This window comes from Takifugu flavidus, chromosome 4 (assembly GCF_003711565.1).
Source record: "Takifugu flavidus isolate HTHZ2018 chromosome 4, ASM371156v2, whole genome shotgun sequence".
Classification (NCBI taxonomy): Eukaryota; Metazoa; Chordata; class Actinopteri; order Tetraodontiformes; family Tetraodontidae; genus Takifugu; species Takifugu flavidus.
In genome coordinates this window covers 6,756,896-6,781,648 of record NC_079523.1, presented here as the reverse complement: position 1 = coordinate 6,781,648, position 24,753 = coordinate 6,756,896, and the positions used below count along the sequence as shown (strand labels likewise).

General features: G+C 45.7%; 2 protein-coding genes and 1 long non-coding RNA gene across 13 annotated transcripts in view; 1 reads left to right on the top strand and 2 right to left on the bottom strand.

The window, feature by feature from the left end:
- The first annotated feature begins 440 nt into the window (after positions 1-440).
- On the top strand, positions 441-21,297 carry LOC130524485 (zinc finger E-box-binding homeobox 2-like). 8 transcript variants are annotated; one of them, XM_057030673.1, is made up of 9 exons: positions 9,794-9,934; positions 12,043-12,155; positions 15,162-15,437; positions 16,279-16,485; positions 16,826-16,914; positions 17,197-17,308; positions 17,535-18,853; positions 18,956-19,139; positions 19,400-21,297. In XM_057030673.1, the coding sequence occupies exons 3-9, from the start codon at positions 15,314-15,316 to the stop codon at positions 20,029-20,031; spliced, it is 2,667 nt and encodes an 888-aa protein (XP_056886653.1). In that variant the 5' UTR covers positions 9,794-9,934; positions 12,043-12,155; positions 15,162-15,313; the 3' UTR covers positions 20,032-21,297. The 8 variants fall into 8 exon arrangements, with proteins under 8 accessions (XP_056886649.1, XP_056886651.1, XP_056886650.1 ...); XM_057030674.1 differs by having other exon boundaries at positions 9,916-9,934; positions 12,046-12,155; XM_057030669.1 differs by lacking the exons at positions 9,794-9,934; positions 12,043-12,155 and adding an exon at positions 441-652.
- On the bottom strand, positions 15,295-22,393 carry LOC130524486 (uncharacterized). Its single transcript, XR_008950153.1, has 3 exons — positions 22,313-22,393; positions 15,563-15,684; positions 15,295-15,466 (listed from the first exon to the last, which is right to left on the bottom strand). It is a non-coding gene; the product is annotated as an uncharacterized LOC130524486 (long non-coding RNA).
- A 340-nt stretch (positions 22,394-22,733) lies between these two features.
- The window catches only part of arhgap9 (Rho GTPase activating protein 9), a 29,707-nt gene continuing 27,687 nt past the window's right edge, over positions 22,734-24,753 (bottom strand). For all 4 annotated transcript variants that reach the window (XM_057030035.1, XM_057030034.1, XM_057030036.1 and 1 more), the window contains one exon: positions 22,734-23,780. In XM_057030035.1, coding sequence (XP_056886015.1) covers positions 23,594-23,780 — 187 coding nt within the window. In that variant the 3' untranslated portion in view covers positions 22,734-23,593. The remainder of the gene's footprint in view (positions 23,781-24,753) is intronic.

Genomic DNA, 24,753 nt, shown 5'->3' with positions numbered 1-24,753 from the left:
GAGCGCAGGTGTGACGCGCATATTACAGTCAAGCCATAAACGACGCGGGAGGGGGGCCGCGCACATACCTGCAGTCATTAACCTGGTGGCAGGATAAAGTTATCAAGTCATCATCAAAGTTGCTCACACGAAACAGCTGTTACCCTTATCTGATCGGACCTGGTCTGATAGTGAGTTTTCTCACTAATTGGAGCACAGTTGTTAAAATTGTAAAAAGAAATGATCCAATCCGACATTTGAATAAGCTAAGATGCGTTCGGTGCAACAGCATTAAAAATGTAAAAAAGTTTTTCCCTTCGGAGGAGGAGCAAAATCGGGAAAAGTGTATCGATCAGTGATTAGGGCGCTTTGGCAAAAGGCGAGAGGGCGACGCGCGTAAACGGTGCCAAGTGTGACCTCGAGGCCAACCTTTGCTGCTGACATCACTCCTCCTCAGCTCGGAGTCCCATCAAACACGGGAACGTCCCGCTGTGACTGAGGGCGATGCCTCATCACCATTCATTCTCCGGCAGTCACTCGGGACGAACGCGCAGACGCGCCGCGATCCTGGACAACTTTCGGCCGGTGGTTTTTTCGTCGTATTAAAGCGCGATGATGACAGAAGAAAGTCGCGGCAAGCGTAGGAAACAGGCGAACCCCCGGAGAAACCGAGGTAAGGAACCGCTGCAATTCTGCTTTTCTTATTTTATTTTGGAAGTTTGTAGGTGATGCGTGCCGATGCCGGAGCTGTGCAGACAGGATTGAACGCCCGCAGACAAACTTATCACTTGTTGCTTTTCACGGTTTTGTAAATTTCGCAACAAACGAGGATGCCAGAGATCATATTCACAACTTTGGTCAGGTTGGCATCCACGCGGATCGTTCTGCAGGCTCAACATCAAAAGTTTCCTCTAAGAATCTGCGGCCGCACTAAAGGAAATATCGTGGCCACTTTAAATGTAGCTGCAACTCACCAAAAGAGTCAACTCACCGGTGGAGCTCGGACACGCCAGCTTCAACACCGTGTCGCCTATTTAAGCATCTTAAATGTGAACATTTTTGGTTGATTAACTGCTCTGTAATGCCCTAAACGTCTTTAGAAGATTTCTGTGTTTGGTTTTATTGTTTCATTTTACAAAAACCAAACGTGGGCCAGAGGCCTCCTCAGACTAGGATGGAAACTCTTTCAATGAGTTTTATCACTGAAACAAATGTGAATAAATCATGTTTAAGAGTTAGTCCAGGTTAAACAAATGGACACGACGGCCTCTGGGTTGCTCAGCATTTTAAAAAAAATCAACTGTATTCGTGGGCATGTGGAATTAATGCTGTTAGATTTCTTTTCAAAATATTTTGATAATCTTACATGACATCAATAATCTTATCAAGAAGCTGAAAGCTTTATGACTTTACATCCTGATGCAGTGCTGACTGGGATGCCTGGGCATCATGTTGAATTTAAAAAGAAAAAAGGAAATCTGGGACTTTTTTCTTCATTGGTCTGATGTTTGTATGCAGATCTGAACTCAGAAACAGCAGCGCGTGCACAAACTTCTAAACATTTGTTCTTCCATCCTGCCAACGAGCGCCGAAAAGTTATGTCAGAAAGAACCCCCCCACCCCCCCTCCCCGAATCCGAACAAGCCCAAGTTTTACATGCTGGGTCTGACTCGGACGGTGACATCAAACCCTTAAAACCAAATTGGCTGAATAGTTTTAATACCGTCGGGGTGCGTGGGTCATTTCGGAGCAACCGCTGCTCCACATTCATCCACGAAGAATGGCCGAACGCCATCAGACTCCATGAACAAACAACCCATTTCCCTAAATGTAAACACAACCGTAAAGCCAATGTAAGCCACTCGGGGTTCTTCGCGTTGCTGTCAGTTTGCCCAGCTTTTGTCACCGAAAAAACCATGCGCGCGCACAAACATCGCCGGCTATTCTTAACTGACGAAAGCCACTGGGAAGCGTGCGGCGTGCTTGTTTGTCTCCGAGCTGACGCACGGCTGTCCTGAACATATTTACCCGGGGGGGCCTGCTTACTTATAGTTTCATAGTTTTGCTCTAAGTGTTTCCTCATTTTATTCCGAGAGGTGTGAAGCTCTGCAGGAGTGTCACCAGGGTGAGATCTACTCTGCCCGCCTAACAGTAACGGGTAGCTGAGTGTGCACACACACACACACACACACACACACACACACACACACACACACAGTCTCACCTTCTACTGTCATATTGCAGTTTGTCGACCAACTGCACTTTGTTTCACAAATTGGCACCATCGCACCGACGTGAAAGCTGTCAGCAGAAAGCTGCACCGCTCAGAAGGTCCCGCAAGCCTGAAACAGGAAAAGATTAACATCTCTGCACGTTTTCCCTGTTACTTCTACCAGCAAAGGTGTTTTTAAAGTGGCTGTAGTTGTAACAAAAAAACCAGAATGTGCGTCAGAATGTGCATCACAGCGTTTTCCCTCCTATATTTTTTTAGTGAAAAGGGCTGTGACAGAGTGTTGGATGTCACAGACGAGGGTCCTTTGGAGCTCCTCGGGATTTGGAATGCGCAGAGCTGCACGAGCAGGAGGTTAAATGCTGATAAAACCCGGATGAATTTGGCAGGCCGGGTTCGTTAGACAGTTTTCCCAACTGGGGAGAAAGAGGCGTAGCGTCGACAATATTTTTGCAGTCTCCCAGGCGCCTATTGATTAGGTGACTGTCTCCTCGCATAAAGCTGTCAATGCTAATCAATCAAAGCAGTGGAATTATTAGTTCTAATTCCTGTTAGACTGGAAAACCTCTCAGTTGGCAGGATGAATTTTGCCTGTTTGGATTTCCGACCTGTGCAGTGCGTGAGAGTTTGAGTTTCAAGGATTGTGAATTAATTTGCTGGTGTAATAGCCAAATGCTGCTCTCCCAAGCCAATTAAATCAAAGTTTTCTGACACCAATATCAAGAGGAATAATACTGGTTTTAATTTTCCCTCAGATAGTAATAAGTGCTTAATGCACACCAAGATCGCACAAGAAAACAGGAGACGATGTGAGTGTTTTCCTCAAAGATCGCAGCCATCGCTGTTGTACAAACAACTTTACTAAGAGATCGCTTCAGGTTTTTTGAAGCCATCAAACCAACTTTAACCACTTTGTCTCCAAATTCCCCCATTAGAGGAGGCTGCTGCGTATCTCTGCAGGCTCTCCTCTGCCTTCAGACTCAGCAGGTATTCTCACCAGGCCAGGCAGCTCGGAGTCATTCAAACCCTCAATCAAGCAGATCACCCCACCCCACACACATTTGGTCCCGTGCCTCATGCCCCCTTTTTTTGGAGGGGGGGGGGTTTCATCGAATTAATGTTAAGAGTGAACTTTCTCTATGTTTCCTTCAGTCCCTCCTTCTCATTTTTCTTCTTTTTTCAAGTGCCAATTTATTTCAACTCCTTTCCCCTTTTCTTCTTTCTCCTTCATTGATTTCCAAACCCCTGTCTTTGCGTGCAGCTGGGGCCCAGCTGTGTGTCTGTGACTGCATGTGTGTGTGCATACGTGTGTGCGTGTGCGGTTGTGTGGGTTTTTTCTGGCACGGTGCTGCCACACCGAACATAGCACACTGTACACAAAGGACTGGAGCGGCAGAAAAGCGAGGGAAAAAAGAAAGAGGGGAGAACAGGGAGGGAAAAATTTGGCAGGATAGGTGTACCCGGGCTGGGAGACGAGGGGCAGAGGCAGCCCTGACCGGCAGAGGCTCCGCAGGGACATTGCTGCGGCTCCTCGTGGGGCTACGGCTCCAGGCGTCGGAACCAGCAGATGGTGGGTGGGAGCAAAGGTGAGGAGCTCACTGAGCTGGGGGTGGGGGGTGGAGAGACGGGGACATGCTCTGAAGGGCTGGGACACAGATTTTGGGAACCACGCGCCCACAGAGTCCCAGATTTGTCCCACTCTGGTTCTCCACTATGTGTTTATGCCAAACATGCAGAGTCCTTTGATTGAGGACTTTTTCACATGTTAAATCTTTCACGGCTCGTGTGTCACCAGGGAGAAACTTTCAGAGAGCGTCCCGGCAGCTCGCTGCTCTGCTCCGCTCTCTCGTCAACACCATCATTCGATCCCAATTTTTCTTTTTCCCACTGCGACTTCCATCCCATGCGTTGCAACAAAATAAAGCAGTGTGCTTATGTAATTCAACGTTAGCAACAATAAGCAGTCAAATCTATCCTCGCTCCCTCACTGAGTCGCTCCTGCTGATGCATCAGTGTCCGGCAGCAGCATTGTGAGCACATGACCGAAGAGCGGAAATTACTTTCAAGCCTCACACCCTTTTAACTGTAATATAACGCTAATACCACACAGCTCATGAGGTGTGTGTGTGTGTGTGTGTGTGTGTAATTGTTCGTGCACATGTGCATGTCTGTAGGTGCGAAAAAACGAATAGTTATTTCTGTGGCTTCTCGCTCATTTATATTTTCAAAGGTGTTTTATCAGACGGAGACCCTCTCCAGAACTAGCAGGCCACGACGCCGCATCGGTGCCGACTCGGCTCTAAGACGTTCCACGTGCCGTCTTATTCCTGCTTTCCTTTGTCATTGCTTTGGCAAGACTTCTCACCGTTAAGTCTATTTGCGGCGCTTCCTTTTGTGCAGACGGCCTGGGTATTATGCCTTTGATTTCCTGCACATGTTTGACTGAAGAAAGAGGTTGAAAAACGATCCTCATACAGTCTCTCAGTCTCCCCAGTCTCCCCAGTCTCCCCAGTCTCCCCCAGTCTCCCCCTGTCTCCCCATGTCTCCCCCAGTCTCCCCCGTCTCCCCAGTCTCCCCCTGTCTCCCCCAGTCTCCCCCGTCTCCCCAGTCTCCCCCGTCTCCCCAGTCTCTCTCCACACTAGTTATAGATATGCAACCTTTTTTTTTCCTTCCCTAAATCGCACTTCAAATTAAATTTTTGAAACCTGCTTCAGCTGTCATGTGTTACAAGGCCCAGATGGGTGACAGAGGGTTGGGGAGAGGCAGGACATGAGATGTGGAGAGAGAGAGAGAGAGAGAGAGAAGCTGGGGCCGATCTTCTCCTCTGGACCAGTTTGTGCCAGTGTTTGCCAGTGGAGGAACTGGATCACACCACCAGATAATGATAAAGTGGCAGCACGTGTGCGTTGCAGAATAGGTTCTGATGGCCTCCGAGGACAGAAAAATTCAACATTTGTTTTTTCAGTTTGTTTTTCTTCTGCCATTTTCTTTATTCCCTGAAAAAAAACCAAAGCCCACACGTAAATGTCTTCCTCCAAGGAGCCATATCTCTGGGTTTCCCCTTTCCTCTTCGCTCTCTGCTATTCCTCCCTGGCCTTTAAAATTGGCATGTCCTCGAGTCCGATTCTCACCCCTTTTTTCTCACATCCGTGCTTCCCGCCTGCACGGAGAGGAGGACAACGCAGCAGAACGGAGGAGCTGAGAGCGGCTGTTAAAAGCCTCCACAGGCATCATTTATGAAGAACAATGAAGGAGTTCTTCCTCCGACAACACACAGGGGAGCGTGTTCGTGAGTGTGTCCGCTGGAATAATTCTTACCTTCTGGAAAGGTCGTGACAAATGTAAACGTAATCACTCCAGCATATCAGCAGCTCCTTTGTTCTGCTCCTCAGCCTCCGTCTCATCATTGCATCCCCGTCCAGTATGAAGATCAGACCCGTTGTTATGGTCACTCAGCAAGTCAACGGATGCAGATACTTATTTTGCTACATCGATACGTTTCAGTCAATCCTCTGTAATTTACACGGCAATTTACGATCATCAGGGTTTTGACTTTTTGCAACATAATTAAAATAAACAGTTTTGTCCAAATGTGCATGCAGGCCACCTCGTCTGACATGTAAATATGTACATGGTTATATATACATATATATATTTTAAAATGACCTTTATTAACCTTTATTTATACAGTACCCTTTAAAGGCTCAGGGTTTAAGGTGCTTCACTATTTAAATGCCAAAAGATTAATCATTGAGGAAGGTTGAGTATAAAATCGAAGGCCAGGTAGTCCTCAAAGGTTCTGTTGTGTGTGCTGCAGCTCAGAGCAATTGGCTCGTTCACGTCCATCCTCCAGGTGAGAGTCCAGCAGAATTTGGACTGGCAACAAGAAAAGCAAAGGTCGACTCCTCTTCCTTCTTGTACCTGTGATCACCTGGTACCAGCAACTTCATCTGACCTGCTCATCCCACTCTGCCCACACACACAGATAGTGCACACACACACACACACACACACACACACACACACACACACACACAGATAGTGCACAGGTACCTGGAAGGGAGTGTACATTCCATCACAGAGCAAACATGCTTCACTGGTTTTAGGCCCACCTATGACGGGTTTTTTTTGTTTTGTTTTTTTTTATTTATGCAGTGATCATGTGACTCCCCCTTCTCTCTGTGTGCCTGATGATTTCTCTGGCAACGTCCCACGATGGCTCATTTCTGCTTTGTCTCCAGCAGCTCCTTTTAGAGGCAGCACCGACACGTGCAGCAGTAAATCTGTTTGCTCGTTCCATCGTTCTATCTGCGCCGCATATGGACTTTCTGAAAAAGCCTTTATTGTAGTGGCTCGTGACTTTAAATTTAGCTTTTCAGGTTGTTTTTTTTTTTCACATCACCTTGAGCTCTCAGGCCTCAGACAGCAGGCAGATGTGGCGGAGATGCTGGCCGGCAGCTCGCGTTTTAAGATTGAAACAGTGTTCAGTAGCTCAGGTATGATGAGGAACAGGAGTAAAACTCCGGACATACTTTGCACTAGAAAGGAAGCGACGAAAATATAAATGTGTGAGACTTCTTATCTGTGTCATTTATCAGCACAGCAATCTCAGAGATAGCCTTATTTATCCTCCCTGAAAATATTTCACATGCTCGTTCGTCTGTGGGTATTGCAACATGGCAGCGAGGAAAGGAGCAGCGTCTTTTTAATTTTTTTTTCTCTGGAAGGCAGCATTTGTCTGCTAACGCTGCGGCCTCGTGGAAGCGGTCGTTAAAAAGGCCTAATAAGTTGGGAGGTGTTACAGGGCCCAGGTTCCATCCTCTGCTTCTCCTCCTTCCTTATCTCCTCTTTGAACCGTCTTTATCTGAACTCCTCCTCCCATCCGCATCTGCCTCTTTCCATTTTTATCCACCCCTCCCTTCTTCTCTCCCTCCATCTTCCCCTCCACACTTCCCCCAGCTCTATACGACTGCCATCAACACCCCCTCTCCCCACCCGCTGCCTTCTCCTCCTCCAGTGCGTCTCTCTTGTCCCACTGACACCACACACTGCTCCCATCCCCCGAAAACCACTTCAAACAGCCAGCACCATCAAAGCCCGCAGTCAGCCAGCCAGGCAGCCAGTTCAGCCAGCCAGCCAGCCCTTCTGCTTCGACTTAAAATTACTGTCGTCCCAGTCGCAAGGCTGCTTTCCTCTTCTGATACACATCAAAGATCCTCTTAAACTCCTGAAGTTCCCTTTTTAAATATTTCTTCTCGTTGAGTTTTTATATACATTATATCACTGGGTTTTGAGGGTTTTTTGGAACGCTCGCTCGCTCTGTAATGACATGCACACACTCTCTTGTGCAGTTCTGCTGCCTTTGCATTTTTATCCATGACTTTAATTAGTTTCTTTCTCAAGGCGTTGGTTCAGGCTTCACATGCGCAACACACATCCTCTCTGTGTGTGTCTTTCTCTCTCACTCTACCTCTCTCTGTTCCTCTTTCTCTCTCGCATGTGCACACATTTACTGTACATTAATTTCCTGGTGCCTTACCTTAACCGATTCACGCCATAACATGAAAGTTATAATATGAAATGAAAGTTTTTCACCCTAATCTGTGTGATTTTGCAAGCAAATGGAATCCAGTTTCCCACTTTGCGTAAACACAGGAATACACACACACACACACACACACACACACCCACATGCGCACGCACACACACACACGCACGCACACACACACACACACACACACACACACAGAAACATGCAGACTCTCTGTTCATGTCCAGTTTAATTTATCCGGTTAAATACCATAACTTTAACTTGACCTCAGTTCATACTTAAATTTTACTTTTCATTTTAAATCTGTTAGAAAGTCCTCACAGTATAAATGAAATCCAGCATGACTGAAACCCACACAGGCCCACACAATGGCTAACGTCTTCTCCCACTAAAAAAACAATTTAGTGCGTCTTCATTCGTGTCCGACTTTATTTCTTTACACGCCAAAAAGACGAAAAAGAAAACCTAGCAAGAGGGATGAAGAAGATAGTAGATTGCAGATGTGAAGAACAACTGAGAAAGGCACAGAAAATAAAAGCAGAGTGACACATTAGAAAGGCATCTCTTCTACAGTGTGTTTCAAAAGCATGGAGGTCACATGTGGTCGTCCATCAGTGGAGTTGGAGCGTGCAATACTCGCGTGTGCCACCGGAGGGCGCCCCATGACGTATTTTACCCATACAGGAACTTCCTGCCAAGTCTCATCCTGCGCCATCATAAATCAGAGGTTATTCTGATATATTGTTATTACAACCAATAATTTCCAATTTTACCGTGAGAGTTTAAGAGCAGCAGTTTGATGTTTTCTTTTTCTGACTATCAGGACAGAAAATGCCTTTAGTGGCAGGATTGAAGCTGTAAGAGCTGTCACAGCAGTAAATTGATGTTGCTGTGACTGTATAATGAATACCTTCACTCAGCTCAGATCTTTTATAACGTGGGTTCCTCGGAATTCTTCTATCTTGTGTTTCAAATTAGCTGTGTGTGGTTGTATGAAGACATTTTGGGCTTTAATGCCCTGCATTGTCTTCTCAAGGAGACCACATCTTGCAAAACACCTCTAACAGATCTTATAGGGATACCAGGCATATTTGTTTCACCCTCACAACAAATCTCCTGTGGCAAGTAAATGAAAGTTCTAAGTTGAGTTGAATTAACCATATCCCACATAGAAGTTTTATTTAGCATTAGCCCCTATAAAAAAAGAAAATCTATTAAAATAAAAACACTTCAGAACCTCTGCTGTGACAGAGAAAGTTTAATATTCAAAAGGAGCCTCTATTGTGTGGTTTCTTGCGCCGACGTAAGAAATAAAGAACCACATCAGAAAGCTGGAACGGCCCTTGAGCATTTTCATGTGTAAAGAAAAAGAGGGAAAACAAATTTGGAGGGGGGAGACGGGAGTATTTATAGAGTGGTGTGAGAGTCTTTGCAATGACAGGAGCCTAATGAAGTGCAGTTTTGGGTTTTGATTCACAGTGTGGTGAGTGTGTGGGTCTTTCCGCGACCGTGGCGGCATTCCAGAGCTGATCCCTCGCTACACGGCAAACCGGCGCGGGCCGCAGGAAGGAGGTGGAGGGCCGACCTCAAACGAGTCCTCCGCAAACTAGCAAAGCCTTGTCATCGGCATCAGCCCCGTTTTCTCGAAGGCGATGAGACCTGAAGGAACACCAAGAAATAAAAAAATTAGTTCCGTATAGAAATATTTGCACAGCCACCACAGTGGATTAAAAAAAGTCACCCAGCATGTTGCCGCTGTTGATAAAAGATGGATAAAGTTTGTATAATTCTTCCAGTTTGTAGCAAGAATAGGGTCATTTGAAATGTCTTACACATTAACACTGAAACGCTCTCACACTTTAGAGAAAAAAAAGAAACAGGGAAGTTCAGAATGATGACAGGCGCTTTTCTTTCCTTCTGTTTAACTTTAAGGTCAGTGGAACTTGTATGTTCGTGAGTTTACTTGATGAATAATGAGGAAGTGAGAAAGAATTAATAAATGACATGGCAGGGTGTAAGTCTCATACAGAAACAACTTAAAATCTAACAGCATAGATGCCACCGATTAGTGATCAAATCCTACAATGCCTAACCAGCATTTTTTATTATTTTGCTTTAATGTGGTGATAATTTGATGCGAAGAAGGAAGGCATCATGCTGCTTTGGAGGTAGAGGTAAACCAAGTTTTCTTTGTTTTTATGACTAAAGCTACTGTGATGGTCTACAGCACAGGTAGATGTGGATGCAAGCATGTGAGCAGCAGCAGGAAACCACCGAAAAAAAGAACCACAGAGGCTTTTTTTTTCACACCTAGTCTCCCACCCTCTCACTTCTACTGCGCGGAGAAAAACCCGATTAGCGCAAATTTCTGGTGTTATGCAGGAATTTCAGGTGCATTTTTAAGCCATTTATGGCTACATATGGGGCAACCATATTTCATTTCTAATTTGAGACATCTGTTTTAACCATATGTGAGTATGGGCGTGCGTGCATGTGTGTATTTGCCTGTGTGTCCCTGCAGTGGAGTGGCTCGCATTTGGTGTCACTTACATGGCATTTATGTCTCCTGGAACTGGTGTGGTATGATTACCAATGTAGTTTTCGGGCCCATTTCCTGTTTGTCTTTGCTGTCACTTCACCAGTTTTCTTCCTTTCTCTAAAATAAGCTTCTTGGTTGTTTGTCCTGTCCTCTATTTCATTCTGGACGAAACCCACATAAATCTCTTAAATTCTGACTTCCAAAGGAAAATAATCACTTATGGGAGAAGGTAAGACTCATTAATTTATAAGGCTTACTGCTCTTTCTTTTTTGAGTTTTTTGCATTTTTTTAAGTGTAACCTTAACCACACCATCTAACAGATGTGGTATTTTGTTTGGCTCAGTGGCGCGCCATGTTGATAGAAAATAACAGCTCGGCGCTGCTGGCCCGAGTCGATGTTCAGACGCCCGGGCCTGTTTCTCAGCATCTCGGTGTGTGTGTGTTTGATTTGATTCGCTGATGCTCCTGTGAAATCGTAGCGCGAGCCCCTGCTGCACGTGAGTAATGACAGTCGCTCCAGCGCACAGCCCCACCGAAACTGCAACTCGCTGACAAATCAGCACTGCAAGCGACATTTAGCGATGACCTCGGTGGTGTTTAACTCCCAAGCTGCCTCAGGACACTTGTGTTTCTGCATCCACGTGGGCTCGAATTGAGTCATTTTGAAAAGCCTCACGCTGTAAAAGTGAAATACTCAGACGCCGAGTGGGGCTCTGCCCGCCGCTGCTGCCACGCTTTTATCCTCGCAGGGGCCTTTATCAATACGCAGAAATTGACTTGATGTTTATTTGTTGACCTGATTGGTCTGTGTGCCTCGGCGGCGTATGATGTGCAGATGTTGGCCTTCTGCTTCGCATTCTCCTAATGAGCACGACTCAAAGGCACAGAGCTGTAACTGTTTTCTATCTCATACTTCAGATATTCACATGCTCTTTCTGTCCCCCCTACGCCCCTAAAACACACACACGCGCACACACACAGCTATTGTCATATATTCTTTTGGTGCTCATGATACCAATTGTGTTCCTTTCATGTGTGGGGGGGGGATTTTCCCTCTGCAGCGTGTACTGTTGCTGGAGGATTTGTGTCAGAGACAGTTTTATGCTCTCGCTCTCGCTCTCCGTCTCTCTCTTACTTTTCCCCTCCCTAATTGCTCCAGCCTTTGTCTTTGCGTGCCCCCTCTCCAGCTACCGCCCCCGCCTTGCTTTGCACCGCGTCCGTCATGCTACGCCATTGCCGCGCATCAGTCACACTCTACATTCGTCAACAGCCCGTTCCGCCACGAGAATGCTGTCACACACCGCGCCACACATCTAAGCGTTGCTTCCATCACACCAGCGTGACCTTTAGAAACCTCACTGCATTCACTCGTTCTGGCTTCCATTTTCTGATCAGTGTTATCAGACAAGAACAAGTTCGCACCTCCTCTCCTTTAGCCTCGGAAATGCCATAAAAGTAGAGCATCACATGAGCAACAAGCAGTTCAAATATTAAATATTTAAATTGACTTTCAAATGGAGAAAAGATATCTTATCAGCCATTATGACATCATGTGTTGGACGCTTGATCAGGAAAAACCTGATTTGTGCGTGGTCATCGCTGTCAGCTCAAATCCAACTGGGCTAAAGTTAGAAAGAAGCCTCACCCTGAGAGAGACTGCAGCTAAGATGAAGGGGATCAGGTGGGAGGTGTTTCTTCTTCGTTGCGGTCCTCTTCTGACTCATCGTGTGAATGTCATTCAGCAGCCAGCGCAGTCAGAGTTCTGTAGAACTGGCATGAGTACGTGGAGACAGGCCACCGCTGCAAACATGAGCGTGCCGGGCCGATGAATATGGACGCTCCGGGTCTCTCATAGGTACCGTAAAACTAGAACACACACATCTTCCTATACATGACTTTTATTGTTTCCTGTGTGTGTTTCTCTTTGTGTGCGTGTGTGTGTGTGTGTGTGTGTGTGTGTGTGTGTGTGTGTGTGTGTGTGTGTGTGCGCTGCTTTTCAGTGTTTCCTTATATTTAAAAAGTGTGAAATATTTACCTAAAGCACATTTGACATGCTGGTTTTGGTCATGATGTATTTTATTGCCAAATATGGCGGATGAAAGCGGTCTCACGCAAAACACTGTAGTCTTCCTTGTTTTGACTGTTGTGTGTCATGGAACATTATTCCCCCTTAAAGAGCTCAATTATTCTGGATCATCATAAAACAAGCTATCAAAGAAAAGAACAAAACATCAGGGCAAATACATGTAAGTGTGTGTTGGTTTGGAGGCAGACGCTTTTTTTTGTTGTCGTCGACACAAGTGTAACATTTTGGGTCATTTTCACTGAATCTTTTGGCTCTGATTCTGTTTGCTTTATTACTATCTGTTTGAAGGAAGGTTTCAGGTTTAAAAAGAGGTTATTTTAAAAATCAATAAATAAAAGGCAGGGCTACTATTTCTATTTTGCAGTTGGTATGTTCGTATATGGTTCGCCGCTTGTGTGGCGTCGCTATTGATTTTAATGTAGCTTAAATTGTAGAATTAATCGGAATAATCAAATTTATGCTGCATGGAAAACTGAGCTAGGCCTTGTTTGTTTCCGTTTAAAACCAACAGAAACAAACAAGGTAATTTCTAGTTAATTACTGCGTGTTTGCCATCCAGCCACATAATTACTGAGTTGTTACCGGATCACATGTGCGCATCATAAAATAAACTGCAGCCCTCCGTGTCACCGACTCGGATGCCCTCTGGGACCGAATTAAACGCCCAGACGACCCTGGCAGCCATGAGAGCCGAGATGATTGACACCTTTTTTTAAAATTGAATGTAATGTATAGTGGCTTTGGTGTGGGTTCACATTTTAATGTGGCTGTGGAAAAGAAATAAATCAGCGTTTCCATATGATGCGCATATGTGCTGAACTTATTCAAGCGCCCGTCTCTGTCTGGGAAAAATGACTGTGTAAATAATGTTGCTCGTTGGCCTCGGGTATCAAATGGCTTGCATCCTGTTCCACTGTCAGTTACGGGGGGTGGGAGAGAGGGGGGGCATCAGACTGAAGCTAGAGCTGAACGTAGCACCGCTGTCACACCTACAGACACGTCGGGCAGAAAGACAGACCCATCAGCATCGCCGAGCATGATGCAGCACGGCTTGGTTCTCTCTCTGGATATGAGTCACGGTCTTCCCACGTGTACGCTGTGCAGATGATACCAGTCGCCTCAGTTCTGTGGTGCTGTGTGCGTTGTTTTGCGCTCTTGTTTTACAGTCCACGACTTTATCACCTCCATTGTTCATCATTGTAGCTCCTCCGCTCCAGCATCAGAGAACCTAAGTGAAGAACGCAGTTGTACTGATAAAATAAAGGAATCGTAGGACTGAGAGTCCATTCCGGGACCGCTCTCACAGCAGGTTTATGAAACTTTATTCAAAGCAGGCCAAGAGCGCGTTTTTTGTTTTGTTTTGTTTTTTGCTCCAGGGTTCAAGGGTCAACCCCGTTGTTTAACTGCATCGCGGTTCACGTCCAATGACCAATTTCTCTCCCCACAGGTACCAGAGCAGGTCGGCGCGCAGCAGCCTGCTCGGCCCGTCTCTGGTGAATCAGCGCATTTTATTTTTATGGGGGTGTAATGAAACCGAGGCTACTGATACAGTCAGATACAGATTTAGGCCTATTTGTTAGGTGTGTGTCAGCACTGTAGGCAACTCTGTCCTTCCATTTGCCCTTTTCACTCACAGAGGAAGAGTGTGTGTTATCTGTGTGTGGGCGTATGGCTCAGACGAGGTGGAACAACTGCTAAAACATTTTGCATTTCTTATATCTTGATATCAATCTAAACAATCCAAAAAAGACAACAACCTCGGTGACTGGAAACTGATTTGAGAAACACATTCTTGGATTTTTGTGTTCCAATTTGAAATGTGAAACCTGAATTTTGGTGGACAGACGATGAAGAATCAGGAGGGGGTTGCACTTCGACCTTTATCAGAGAGTCGAGAGGAGTTTTCCCTCCGCGTGTTGGAGAAATGTTTGGCTGCTTCTGCTTTTCCTCCAGAGATGTGAACAAAGAGCGTGTTTGTCCTTTTAAACGGTCCTTAGTTGGTTGTGATTAGATATTGCCAATCACCAAGAGGGAAATTGAGAGGCTTCAAGAAAAGCTTTGGAAATCAGAGCCTACAGATGAAATCCTCAGCATGTGTTTGTGATTGTCATTTATTGTCTTTGCCATGGGAAAAAAGAAACGCGCCTCTCTTTGTTTAGCTCCAGCCTGGGCATAAAGGATACGCTTTAATTGCAATATGTTATTTATTTTTCCTCTCACTGATGCTAGATTATATATTCTATAGTGCACATGGGTTAAAAGCAGACCTTTCTGATCTGTTCCTTGAGCTTAGATACACCTACAGACAGCTTTACAGGAAAATTCTGGCCTCGGGAATGTTGTAATTCACAGCAACATATAGAACAATGTACAAAATAAGACATTTTTGCTTGTACCGCCGCTTCGTTGTTTTTTTTACTGCCAGTGTTCTCAAAATGAAAGCCACATTTCCACTTTTCACAAATGCCTACCGAGGACGACGTACTTTTGGGATTTGAATTTTCATGCTGGTGATTTATTTCCAGTTGCAGACATATATGTTGCATGTTACGTCTGCTTGTATCAATAAAAATCCACACAAAACCATAAAAATACGGCGCGAGGAAGAACACATTGAAGACATTCACATGTAGAGGACTCACAACCACAGGAAGCAAAGTGAAAACCAGTCACGAAACGGTGCCATATTTGTTGTCTGTATATTACATATACTGCAATAGGTGAAAGATATTGCCTTCAAACGTGTCTTCACCTCCTTAATAAATCTCTTTCCAGTTGACGCTGCTCAAGCAAGCTCACTGGGATCTGAGGGGGAGGATGAGGCTGGTCTGTGGAGCCTGGAGCTCCAGGATTGCCCGGAGAGCCTGGACAAGACGAGCTTGACACCCAGTGAGGGTACAGAGGAGCCCAGCAGCCCCACACGCTCCATGCAGCCGCTCAGCCCAGGCCACAGGAGCTACTGGGGACAGGCAGAACCAGAGGCATCGGAGGACTCCGCCACCCCATCTGCCACCGACAGGGAAGGAGACCAGGAACCAGCGAGGATGTACTGTAGGTTGATCCCAAATTCCCGATGCGATCTGTTAGAAAGATCAGCCAGCAAGGCAGCAAAGCAACACAAAATATGAGACAGCTGTGTGTCACAACTTTACTGTTTCTCTTGCCTGATGCAACACCTCTCTGGTTTCAGGATGCTTCTAGAAACACCTTCATATCAGCTCCTCCTGAAAGCATGCCTTCTCTGCAAGCTGTTCCTTTTTTTCCTGTTCTTCACTCTTCTCTTTGAAAAGACGCCCTTCTGAAAGCATGACAAAAGAAGTCATCCCACACAATGTCACAATATTTCCATACATCAAAGAGGTGACGTTACGGTACTGAAATCAGCGCTGCGCGACGCAAGACTTTCCCTTTTATTTAAGAGAGATCAAAGGCTGGCGCCCCTTGCCTACTAACAATCACTTAGCTCCCTCGCCTCGTGCGTTCTGGCCTTCCCTGACGAAGGCCGGCGCTCTTTTTACAACCCTCGGCCGCACAGGCTCTTTCCTTCAGCACGTTTTTTTTTTTAAAGTTTTAAATATGCCAACATCTGCAAACATTTGAAAAATCCTTCTCAAAGTGGAGCTGAGTGACTTGATTTGCGATAAGAGGCGCAGTTTCTTCTCCTCCGAGGCTTCGCCTGCTCGACAGCGCGCACGTTACAAAGAATATTCACTTCACATCTTGTCAACAGCTTCCCTGATCATGTTGTTTCATCTGTCAGTCTCCAGGTTCACCAGTGAGTTCTGTATGATCTGGATTTACGTCTCACCCTCCATTCCCACTCGTGCACACCCACATTACTACTCACATTATTACATATATGATGTCATGTTTCCACCATCTCTTTGCCCAGGTAAGAGCTCAGATTCCCAGAACGCCTTGGAGGACCTGGCCCACTATGAATTTCTGGCCCATCTAAGAAAGGCAGCTACCTCAGTCAGCCACTTGGACCATCTCAACCACAACGGTACAGCCGGGTACCACCCGGGGAGTACCGCCGATGACCTGCCACCAGCTATCTGGTCACCAGGAGCTCAGCATCACTCACCAGAAGAAACAGGTCAGGTGACTGTTAGAATAAAACACACAATAAATGTAATTTATTCATTATTTAGCAACTATGGTACATCAATGCTACTGACCACTTGTTCTGCTCATCACATTTTGTGTGAAATGTCTTTAAGGGCCTAGGAAATCAGATTGCTAAGACCTGTATGTCTGAAAATGTAACCTCTGTGTCAAATCAGTGTGTTTGTATTTAGTTACAAAATAGAAGAACAATAAAATGTATTTTCTGTTTAATGAGGAAGAGAGAAGGCAGTGGTGTTTTATTACATGTCTGGAGAGCATCTTAACATGCATGTGTGTTCTATTTATGACAATTTCTCCCTGGAATCCAGATGGGGTCACAAACAAACAGGCCTGTCCGTTCTGCCACAGGACGTACCTGCCGGGGGCCGCGTTCAGGGACCACATCAAGTACTGTCAGGTGAGGGACCACACGACCCCCTCCCTCCATATAGGACCCACTGTCAGGGTACCAGGGTGGGAAGCGGCGCTGCGTCTTACCTCATCTTAACAAAATTCAACAACAAACCAATTAAATGGAAACACGCACACAGCACATATCAGCCTGCATATTAGGACCAGTCCTTTAACCGATCAAAGCAGAGAGGCTGTGTCAGCTGATCAAACTGGAAACCCTGCTTTAAACTTGCCCTCGGGAATGTTGTGTGTATAATAAATCACAAAAAGAATCTCATTTTCCCAGAGTGCCATTGCCTTGGATCAATCCATGGAGACCAGGAAGTTCAAATGTCTGCAGTGTGGGAAGGCCTTCAAGTACAAACACCACCTCAAAGAGCATCTCCGTATCCACAGCGGTGAGACAAAATGACATCAAAACAGTTACCCATCAATTTGCTATCGCTTCCTTAACTGCAACCTTTACTTAACCTGTGGTACTGAAATTATACCCAATCGCATGTAATGACACGTTTCGATAATTTACAGCCGTATAATACTTACTAATGTGAGGAGCTCACACCCAAGCTGACCCTGTGTTCACCTTCTTTTTGAGGAATCCTCTCTGCGTGTCGCCCCCTTTAGGTGAGAAACCGTACGAGTGCTCCAACTGCAAGAAACGGTTCTCCCACTCCGGCTCCTACAGCTCACACCTGAGCAGCAAGAAGTGCCTGACTGGCGGAGGGAACACAGGAGGGGCCAGCAGTGTGTTTAACGGACACAGTCAAAGCTCCTACCAACACTTCTTTCCAAAATCTCCCTCTGCAGTCAACCAAAGAAACAATATCGACAACAATCCAGTCATGGATTCAGAGAACAATAACAATGGCAGGCCTTTGGTTCGAGTACTTGATGGACCTGTGAAGCTTTCACCCCAGGACCCCCACCGCCACTCGTTAGGCATCCCTAAGGCTTCAGATTTGGCACACATTTGGGACCCCTTGGCACAGCTCTCTATGCATGCTGGAATAAAAGGCACTACCTTGCTGCCTTATGTGATGCTGCAAGAGATGCTTCACAGAGAGGTGAAGAGAGATGAGAAGCTTGAGCGGGATGGAGGCGCAATGGAAGAAAGAAAGACCATTTACAATGGAAGGGGGCTGGACAAGAGCCGGGTGTCACCTGACAGAAGAGGTGCGGTGACCTCAGGAGAGACGGGGGTGATGTGCCGCTGGTGTTCGCAGCTCTTCCCAAATGCCGTTGTGCTCCTCCAGCACGAGCGCTACCTCTGTAAAATGAACCGGCAGGCTGCAGAGGTGCCCGATCATCCAGCTTTACTGCTCTCCAGAGCAGATGTCAGAATGGAGAACAGAAAGCCACCTGAAGTGACCCACAGCCTTCCTGGAAGCAACTCACCATTAAAGAAGCTCGGCTGGCCATCTCCCCAGCCACGACAAGCTAACCAGTCACACCAAGACAAGGGAAGCCCGGATCAACGAATCAACTGTTCGGAGCAGCCGTCACCTGGAAGAAGAAGGAGAGTTCCCTCTTCAGAACAGGGGTCCCCTCAGACCGGCAGCCCTTGGTCACAGAACGAACCTCTGGACCTCTCTCTGCCCAAACAACACTCAGACCAAGAGGAGAAAAGCCAAATTGGGAATGGCAACTCAGGTCTCGAAGAGAGAAGAGAGCTCAAGAGGCCAAGTCCCACAACGCTCCTGCCCGTCCACAACCACTCGGTCTACAGCGGGGCTGGCGCTCCAGTCTTTCCAGGTTCTATATACAACGGATTTCCACTCTTCAGCCAGTCGGGTTTGGGACTTTCTAGTCACGATGGAATCACAGCCATGCCGTTCAGTCCATCAGCTCATGGACGGGGCTTTCTACCTCCCATGGCTTACCTGATGGAGTCAGAGGCAGAGGCAGCATACAGCAGGATCCATCAGGATAGGCAAGCGTTCATGGTGAGTAAAGGCATCAAACCCAGCCAAAAGTAACAGTTAGGACTACAACAGAGCAGGAACGCTCCAGCACACTGATAAACCCAGTCCCTGTTGTTTCTGTAGGGTGAGGTGTTGAGCCGAGGAGCCGTGGACTACCTGTCTCTAATGGACGAAGGGCTAGATGGAGACGGAGGTCCAGGAAGGAAGCGGCTGAAGAAAACAGACGAGGGGCTTTACGCTTGCGACATATGTGAAAAAACCTTTCAGAAAAGCAGCTCTCTGCTCCGACACAAATACGAGCACACAGGTTCGAACCTTTGCTCATTACAGACAGGAAATGATGTAGAATAAAGAGGTTTAGGGCACCACTTTGGTCTTATCACATGTTGTAAATGTTCATATGGAGTCTCTGCAACAGATGTTCACGTAATGGGAAAATTAAGCATTTTTTTGAAAATAAATCTAAAGCGTACACCAAGTTTAACTACTGCTGAAGTCCTTAATATTTCTGTGCACACCCTTATTGGGTCTGTTTAATTCCCTTTAATTCCCTTGTTTTCAATACAGGCAAGCGCCCCCACGAGTGCAAGATCTGCAACAAGGCCTTTAAACATAAGCACCATCTGATCGAGCACAGCCGGCTGCACTCTGGGGAGAAGCCTTACCAATGTGACAAGTGTGGCAAACGATTCTCCCACTCCGGCTCCTACTCCCAGCACATGAACCACCGCTACGCCTACTGCAGCAAGGACCTGGACCCAGAGCAGGAGCACGAGGAGTTGCCCTTCAGCACAGGCCCAGGAGGCCTCCTGAGGAACCCCCTCACCGACACCATCCCTCATTCCTCGGAGGACACGCACACCCTAAACTCCTTCCTCAGTGATTCCAGCCTGGACGGAGCTACCGAAGCACTGAAGGAGGAGGAGGAAGGGGAATATAAGGAGGGAGGGGTCAGCGATGGTCAAGTGGAGGAGGCACTGGGTCCAGTAAAGGAACTGGGAGGACGGCATGTCCGAGAGCCCCCGTCAGGAGGAAACCAATCAGTAAATGAGAGAAACAGTTACAACGAAGGACAGTGCGTGGACGATGAAAAGAGAGATTTCTCAGACCGAGAGACTGAGGAGCAACTAGGAGAAGTGGACAAAAGTAAAATGAGTCTGGGTCCAAGCGATTTAACCAGAAATAAAATGTACAGATGAGCCAGGACAATGCAGACAAACACACATATATATATGTTTTTCTCATTACATTTTTTTTTCAACTCATAAAAAAGCACAGATTTGCCAAAAAAATCCACCCAGCCTTAAAGAGGAAACAGCCATACAATGAGGTTCATTTTTAATCCTTCAAAACCATTTTTACAGATAAATAATTTGCAATGTCTTTCATATTGCAGGAACTCTACAGCTATGCTTGCTGCTATAGCCGACACGGAGGCCTTTGCATTTCTACAGTCACCAGAATTCACTTTATTCTCTTAAAATTCAAAAACTTAATAATACAAAAAAAAACAAAATAATAAAAATCTACTTTAAAAAAAATCAACAAAGAAACCTTCCTGTAACACTTCAGGGTAAAATTCTACAGATTTAACAATCGTGATTTAACCACCACTATATTTCACTGTACAGTTTGAGTGAGTTTTATGTCCATGACAGGAAAGGAAAGCAACATTTTGAATACACACACACACACGCAGCTATTCTTCTCTACCATTTTTGTATTATTATTATTCATACTGTGAAATCACAAGGTTTCTTTTAGAGCAGTTTAGAGAGGAAGTAGTAAAAAGAGGAAGAACTGGGAGGTGGTTGCATATTTATTTCTTAAAAAACCTGTGGGCTGCACCTTTTTTCCACTTACTCTTGTCATTTCTGCATTTCTGGCAGGTTTGCAAGGAGCCAAAGATCGAGGCGTTAGTCCTAAGCTTGCACTGTCCACCTGTTTGTGCCATTACACAAGCGTTAAAAAAGCCACTGAACGTCTGATGGTTATTTTCCCACTATGTGCACATCTGCCACATCTGTTGAGGATCGCGCCAGAGTGTCGGCTTCCCTTTTTTTGATGTCTGAAGCACCTAAGATGACCTGGAGACAGGCAGCCTGGGTACAGTGAGATATAATGGTGGCTCCAGAAGTGTGACTAAGCTTGGAGCATTCGTGCATATCAGCATGCACCAAAGGTACTTCTTGGGTGTGTAGTCAGCGCCTACATGCATATGTGGCATGCTAATTGCCTCTCAATAGTGTGTTGAAAAGTGCGTTTTTTTAAAAAGGGAATCTTTTTTGTCAGATGTTGACTTAAAAAAACATTTTTTTTACTGGTGTCTTACTATGCAACTTGTAACAAGCTTTGCGTGTTTTTTTTTTTTGCATGTCTGTGGATATTTTTTTTAATTAAACTGTACATATGCGACACCTTGTATGTTACTGTTTTTCTCCCTCAAACTAAAAAATTCAAATATTTCTCAGTTTTGTCTGTTCTCTCTGATCTAATCTAAGTGTAGCCAAGGTAACCGGGTTCTTTTGAATCAGCATCAGATCAAATGTTAATTAGTCAGTTTTGTCCAAGCAGATATGCTGACGGACCCGTTTCGGTTCCCCTCCTCGGCTTGAAGATGAATGTCAGTCTGATTTGTTTGTGGCTTTGCTTGTTTGCATGATGACTCATCCCTTTGTTGTACCTGTAAACACAGTCATGCGCATGGCCGCGCCGTGCACAGGGCGAGGGTTATCTGTAACAGCATGCTGGGAGAACTGTGAACTACCCAGAGCATTAACAGAGGACGGAGTGTGATGTGGGTCAGAGATGTTTGGCTGCCCAGCAGCAGCAGCAGCATTTTATCGACCAGAACACCGACAAGGATGCTATGATGTTCTTTTTTTGGAGGGGGGTTACTACAGCCTTCTTGTCTAATTGTGGAAAGGAGTTTCCAGAGTCAGACAGCAACGTCAGCATCAGCATTTGCAACATGCTGCAACCTCTTTCGTAAGCAATCTCCAACGCGGGTGCTGAGCATATTTCGGTTTCCAGACCATCACATCTTCTCCCCCGTGTGAGATAAATGTTCATCCGGATCAGTAATGATGGGCGCTGTGTTCTGTTCGCACCTGGCCAAGGAAGACCCTTCCCCCTCAGTGATACCACCACATCCATCAACACGCTGTTCTTTTAAAGTGACTCATTTCCATAGAAGAAGCTGTAAAAATGATTTAAGACTCCGTAAGAAAGAAAGAAGGAACCATCACGCCAAGTCAAAACTAACTACAGCAATGTAATAACAGAAAAAAAACAGAGTAAAACCTCAACCAAAATGTTGTGTTGATCTCCCCGTTCATAAATTAATATATGTAAACAGCGTAAAGTAAGGGCGCATGCTCCAGGACACACATCTGCCTGAAAAACGGGAAAAAAAAGACCCAAACCAAACCGACCCAACAACAGGGAAACAGCAACACTGACTGAAGGATAAATACTCACATAAATTGTTATGGCTGTGTGCAGACATGCATTTGGTTCTGATCAACAAAGGCAGATCTCTGTCAGCAGAGGACGTTACCCAGGTACGACCCCTGAGACCTAGAACATGATGATCGTGTCTCTTCCCCCCCCCCCCCCCGCCACCCCGACAGGTTTTGCATTAATGACATGATAAAACCAAACTATAACGTTGACTGCGTGCCCTCATTCTTTGTTCCTTTTTCCTGTTCTCGTTCTTAAGCCAAAGCCACAGTCAATATAAACTTACCAAAGCTGCAGAGCAAGAAGGTTTTTGTTTTTTAATGTGATTCCAGTTCCTCTTATGTTGCCTTATTAAAAGCAGCGTTTGCACGGGTGGCTGGGGACACCTCCACCACACCTCCTCAAGCATTTTAACAACAAAACAAAAGGAAACATCAAATCTTAGTTCAGTCTTTTATTGCAGGAGAGTCAACAGGTCCGAGCGATACCGCGGCGACAAACTGCGCGTTTGAGTTCAGTTTGAGTTACAAGTTTGGGTCGCATAGAGTCACTGAGGTGCTACAAAGGTCATATATCACACACTATATACAAATGCATATTTTAACATAACCTAGGGGAGAATGTGCTATTAGAAATACGAGATAAAATCCAGACGCAGACAATGGCAGAAGTTCAAAGGTCCACACACTCGAAAGATCTACAGTATTTGGTACGAAGGAATATTTGTTAGCGCCTTGGCACATCCGTCCCATCACTGAATTCATGCTCTTATTTTATAGTTTCCTGTTGGACGGCATCTTTGAACACGATAAAAGTGGAGGTCGGGCACATTTGTTTTGTCCTCATTTGCATGTTTTAGAGTACACGCTGTCCCCTGACGGTGGGATGTGACCGTCCCTGAGGTGCACGTGCTTTCACAGTGACATGGCTCTGTTTCGTTTCAGTGATACGTTGTGGAATACATCCGTCCATCACTGATAAAATGACACAAATCAAACCAGACGAAGGAGATTTGACACATTTATGGCTTTTTATGTTTCCTTAAATATCCAAAAATCTAAAAGGTCAAGAAAACGTGTCCGTTTGGGCTGTAAAAGAAAATCACCTGGGACCAACCCAATTAATGCAGCTAATCCGGGTTTTTTGAAGTTCACACGATGATCGTTTGTCAGTCGTAGCAGCGTTCTGTCCCTTTTTTTGTTGCGAGCGCGCCACGAGGCAGCAGCAAAAGAGGACAAACGGCGCTCTGCTTGTACTTCAGTCTTGTCTGGAGGAGCGTATTTTTTCCCCAATTCAAGATCAGGACAGGCCTCTTTTCCCAAAGACGTGGTCAAACTCCTGGAGGATGAGCTCCACCGCTTGGTTCTGGTAAATCATGTTGACCGCCATGTTACCGTTGTCCCGCTCCGGACGCATTAGAGTGGGTCCGAACACGATGCCGATGTTCTGCGTGGTCATACGGTTGGAGTCTGAATGCTCCAACACTCTGCAGACCCACGGGACACAAACACAGAGAAAACGAGCTTAAACAACCAATGAAACCAGCACATTTGGGGATTTGGGAAGTATTTTGCTGCACATCGATGCACCCATTATATATACTGTATATATATACACACACAAAGTATTTTAATCTTTCTTGGGTATTTTCCTGAGGTTTCCTGAGATTTCTCCTGCCATATGATAATGTATTTAACGTATCTAATATGACGGTACTTACCGTAATAGATGACCTGTCTATTGTCTTTTGATCTGGACTTTAAATGTATTGACGTCATTACAGGCCTTCACGTATTAACGTTCTATCAAAACATCTTTTCTACTTCAATTTTTAATGTGATGGAAGATTCTGAATGTACTATTGAACCCGGAAGCAATGTAATTAAGGTTTGGCCCTGGAGGCTCTCCTGGGTGAGTTTAAAGCCAGAAACTGCGGTTCAAGGCCCCAGCGAAACAAATGAAGAATGTATAAGGTCCACTACTGCGGCTAGGACTGGGGAATTGGTCTGTGGGGTCTCCAAGGTAGTTTTCTCTGTCAACTGGACTGGGACTGGGAAACCCAGTCCAGTTGACAGAGAAAACTACCTTGGATACAATGACCTGGATGACTGAGAATTTACACAGACGTCTGTGGGGTCGCTTCAAAATAGGACATGCGTCTGTACTCCAGAGGACCCACCACTCATAGTGGGAGTCTGTCAGGAGTCCTGTCTGACGGAACAATAAACCAGCCTGGACTCTTCTCTGCAGCGTCACCGTTAAGTGCTAAGCTAATGCAAGTACCGTCCTAATGTGCCAGACAAAAATGCGAACATGAGGAATAACACACAGTGCCTAAATGTGAAATCAGCATGTTAACTTCACAGATATGCCAGCGTGTTTGTAAACTGGGGTCTGGTTTGAATTCCTGGTTGGGATCACGGGCATAAAGACGACTCCTAATTGCCTGTGCAGCTTTA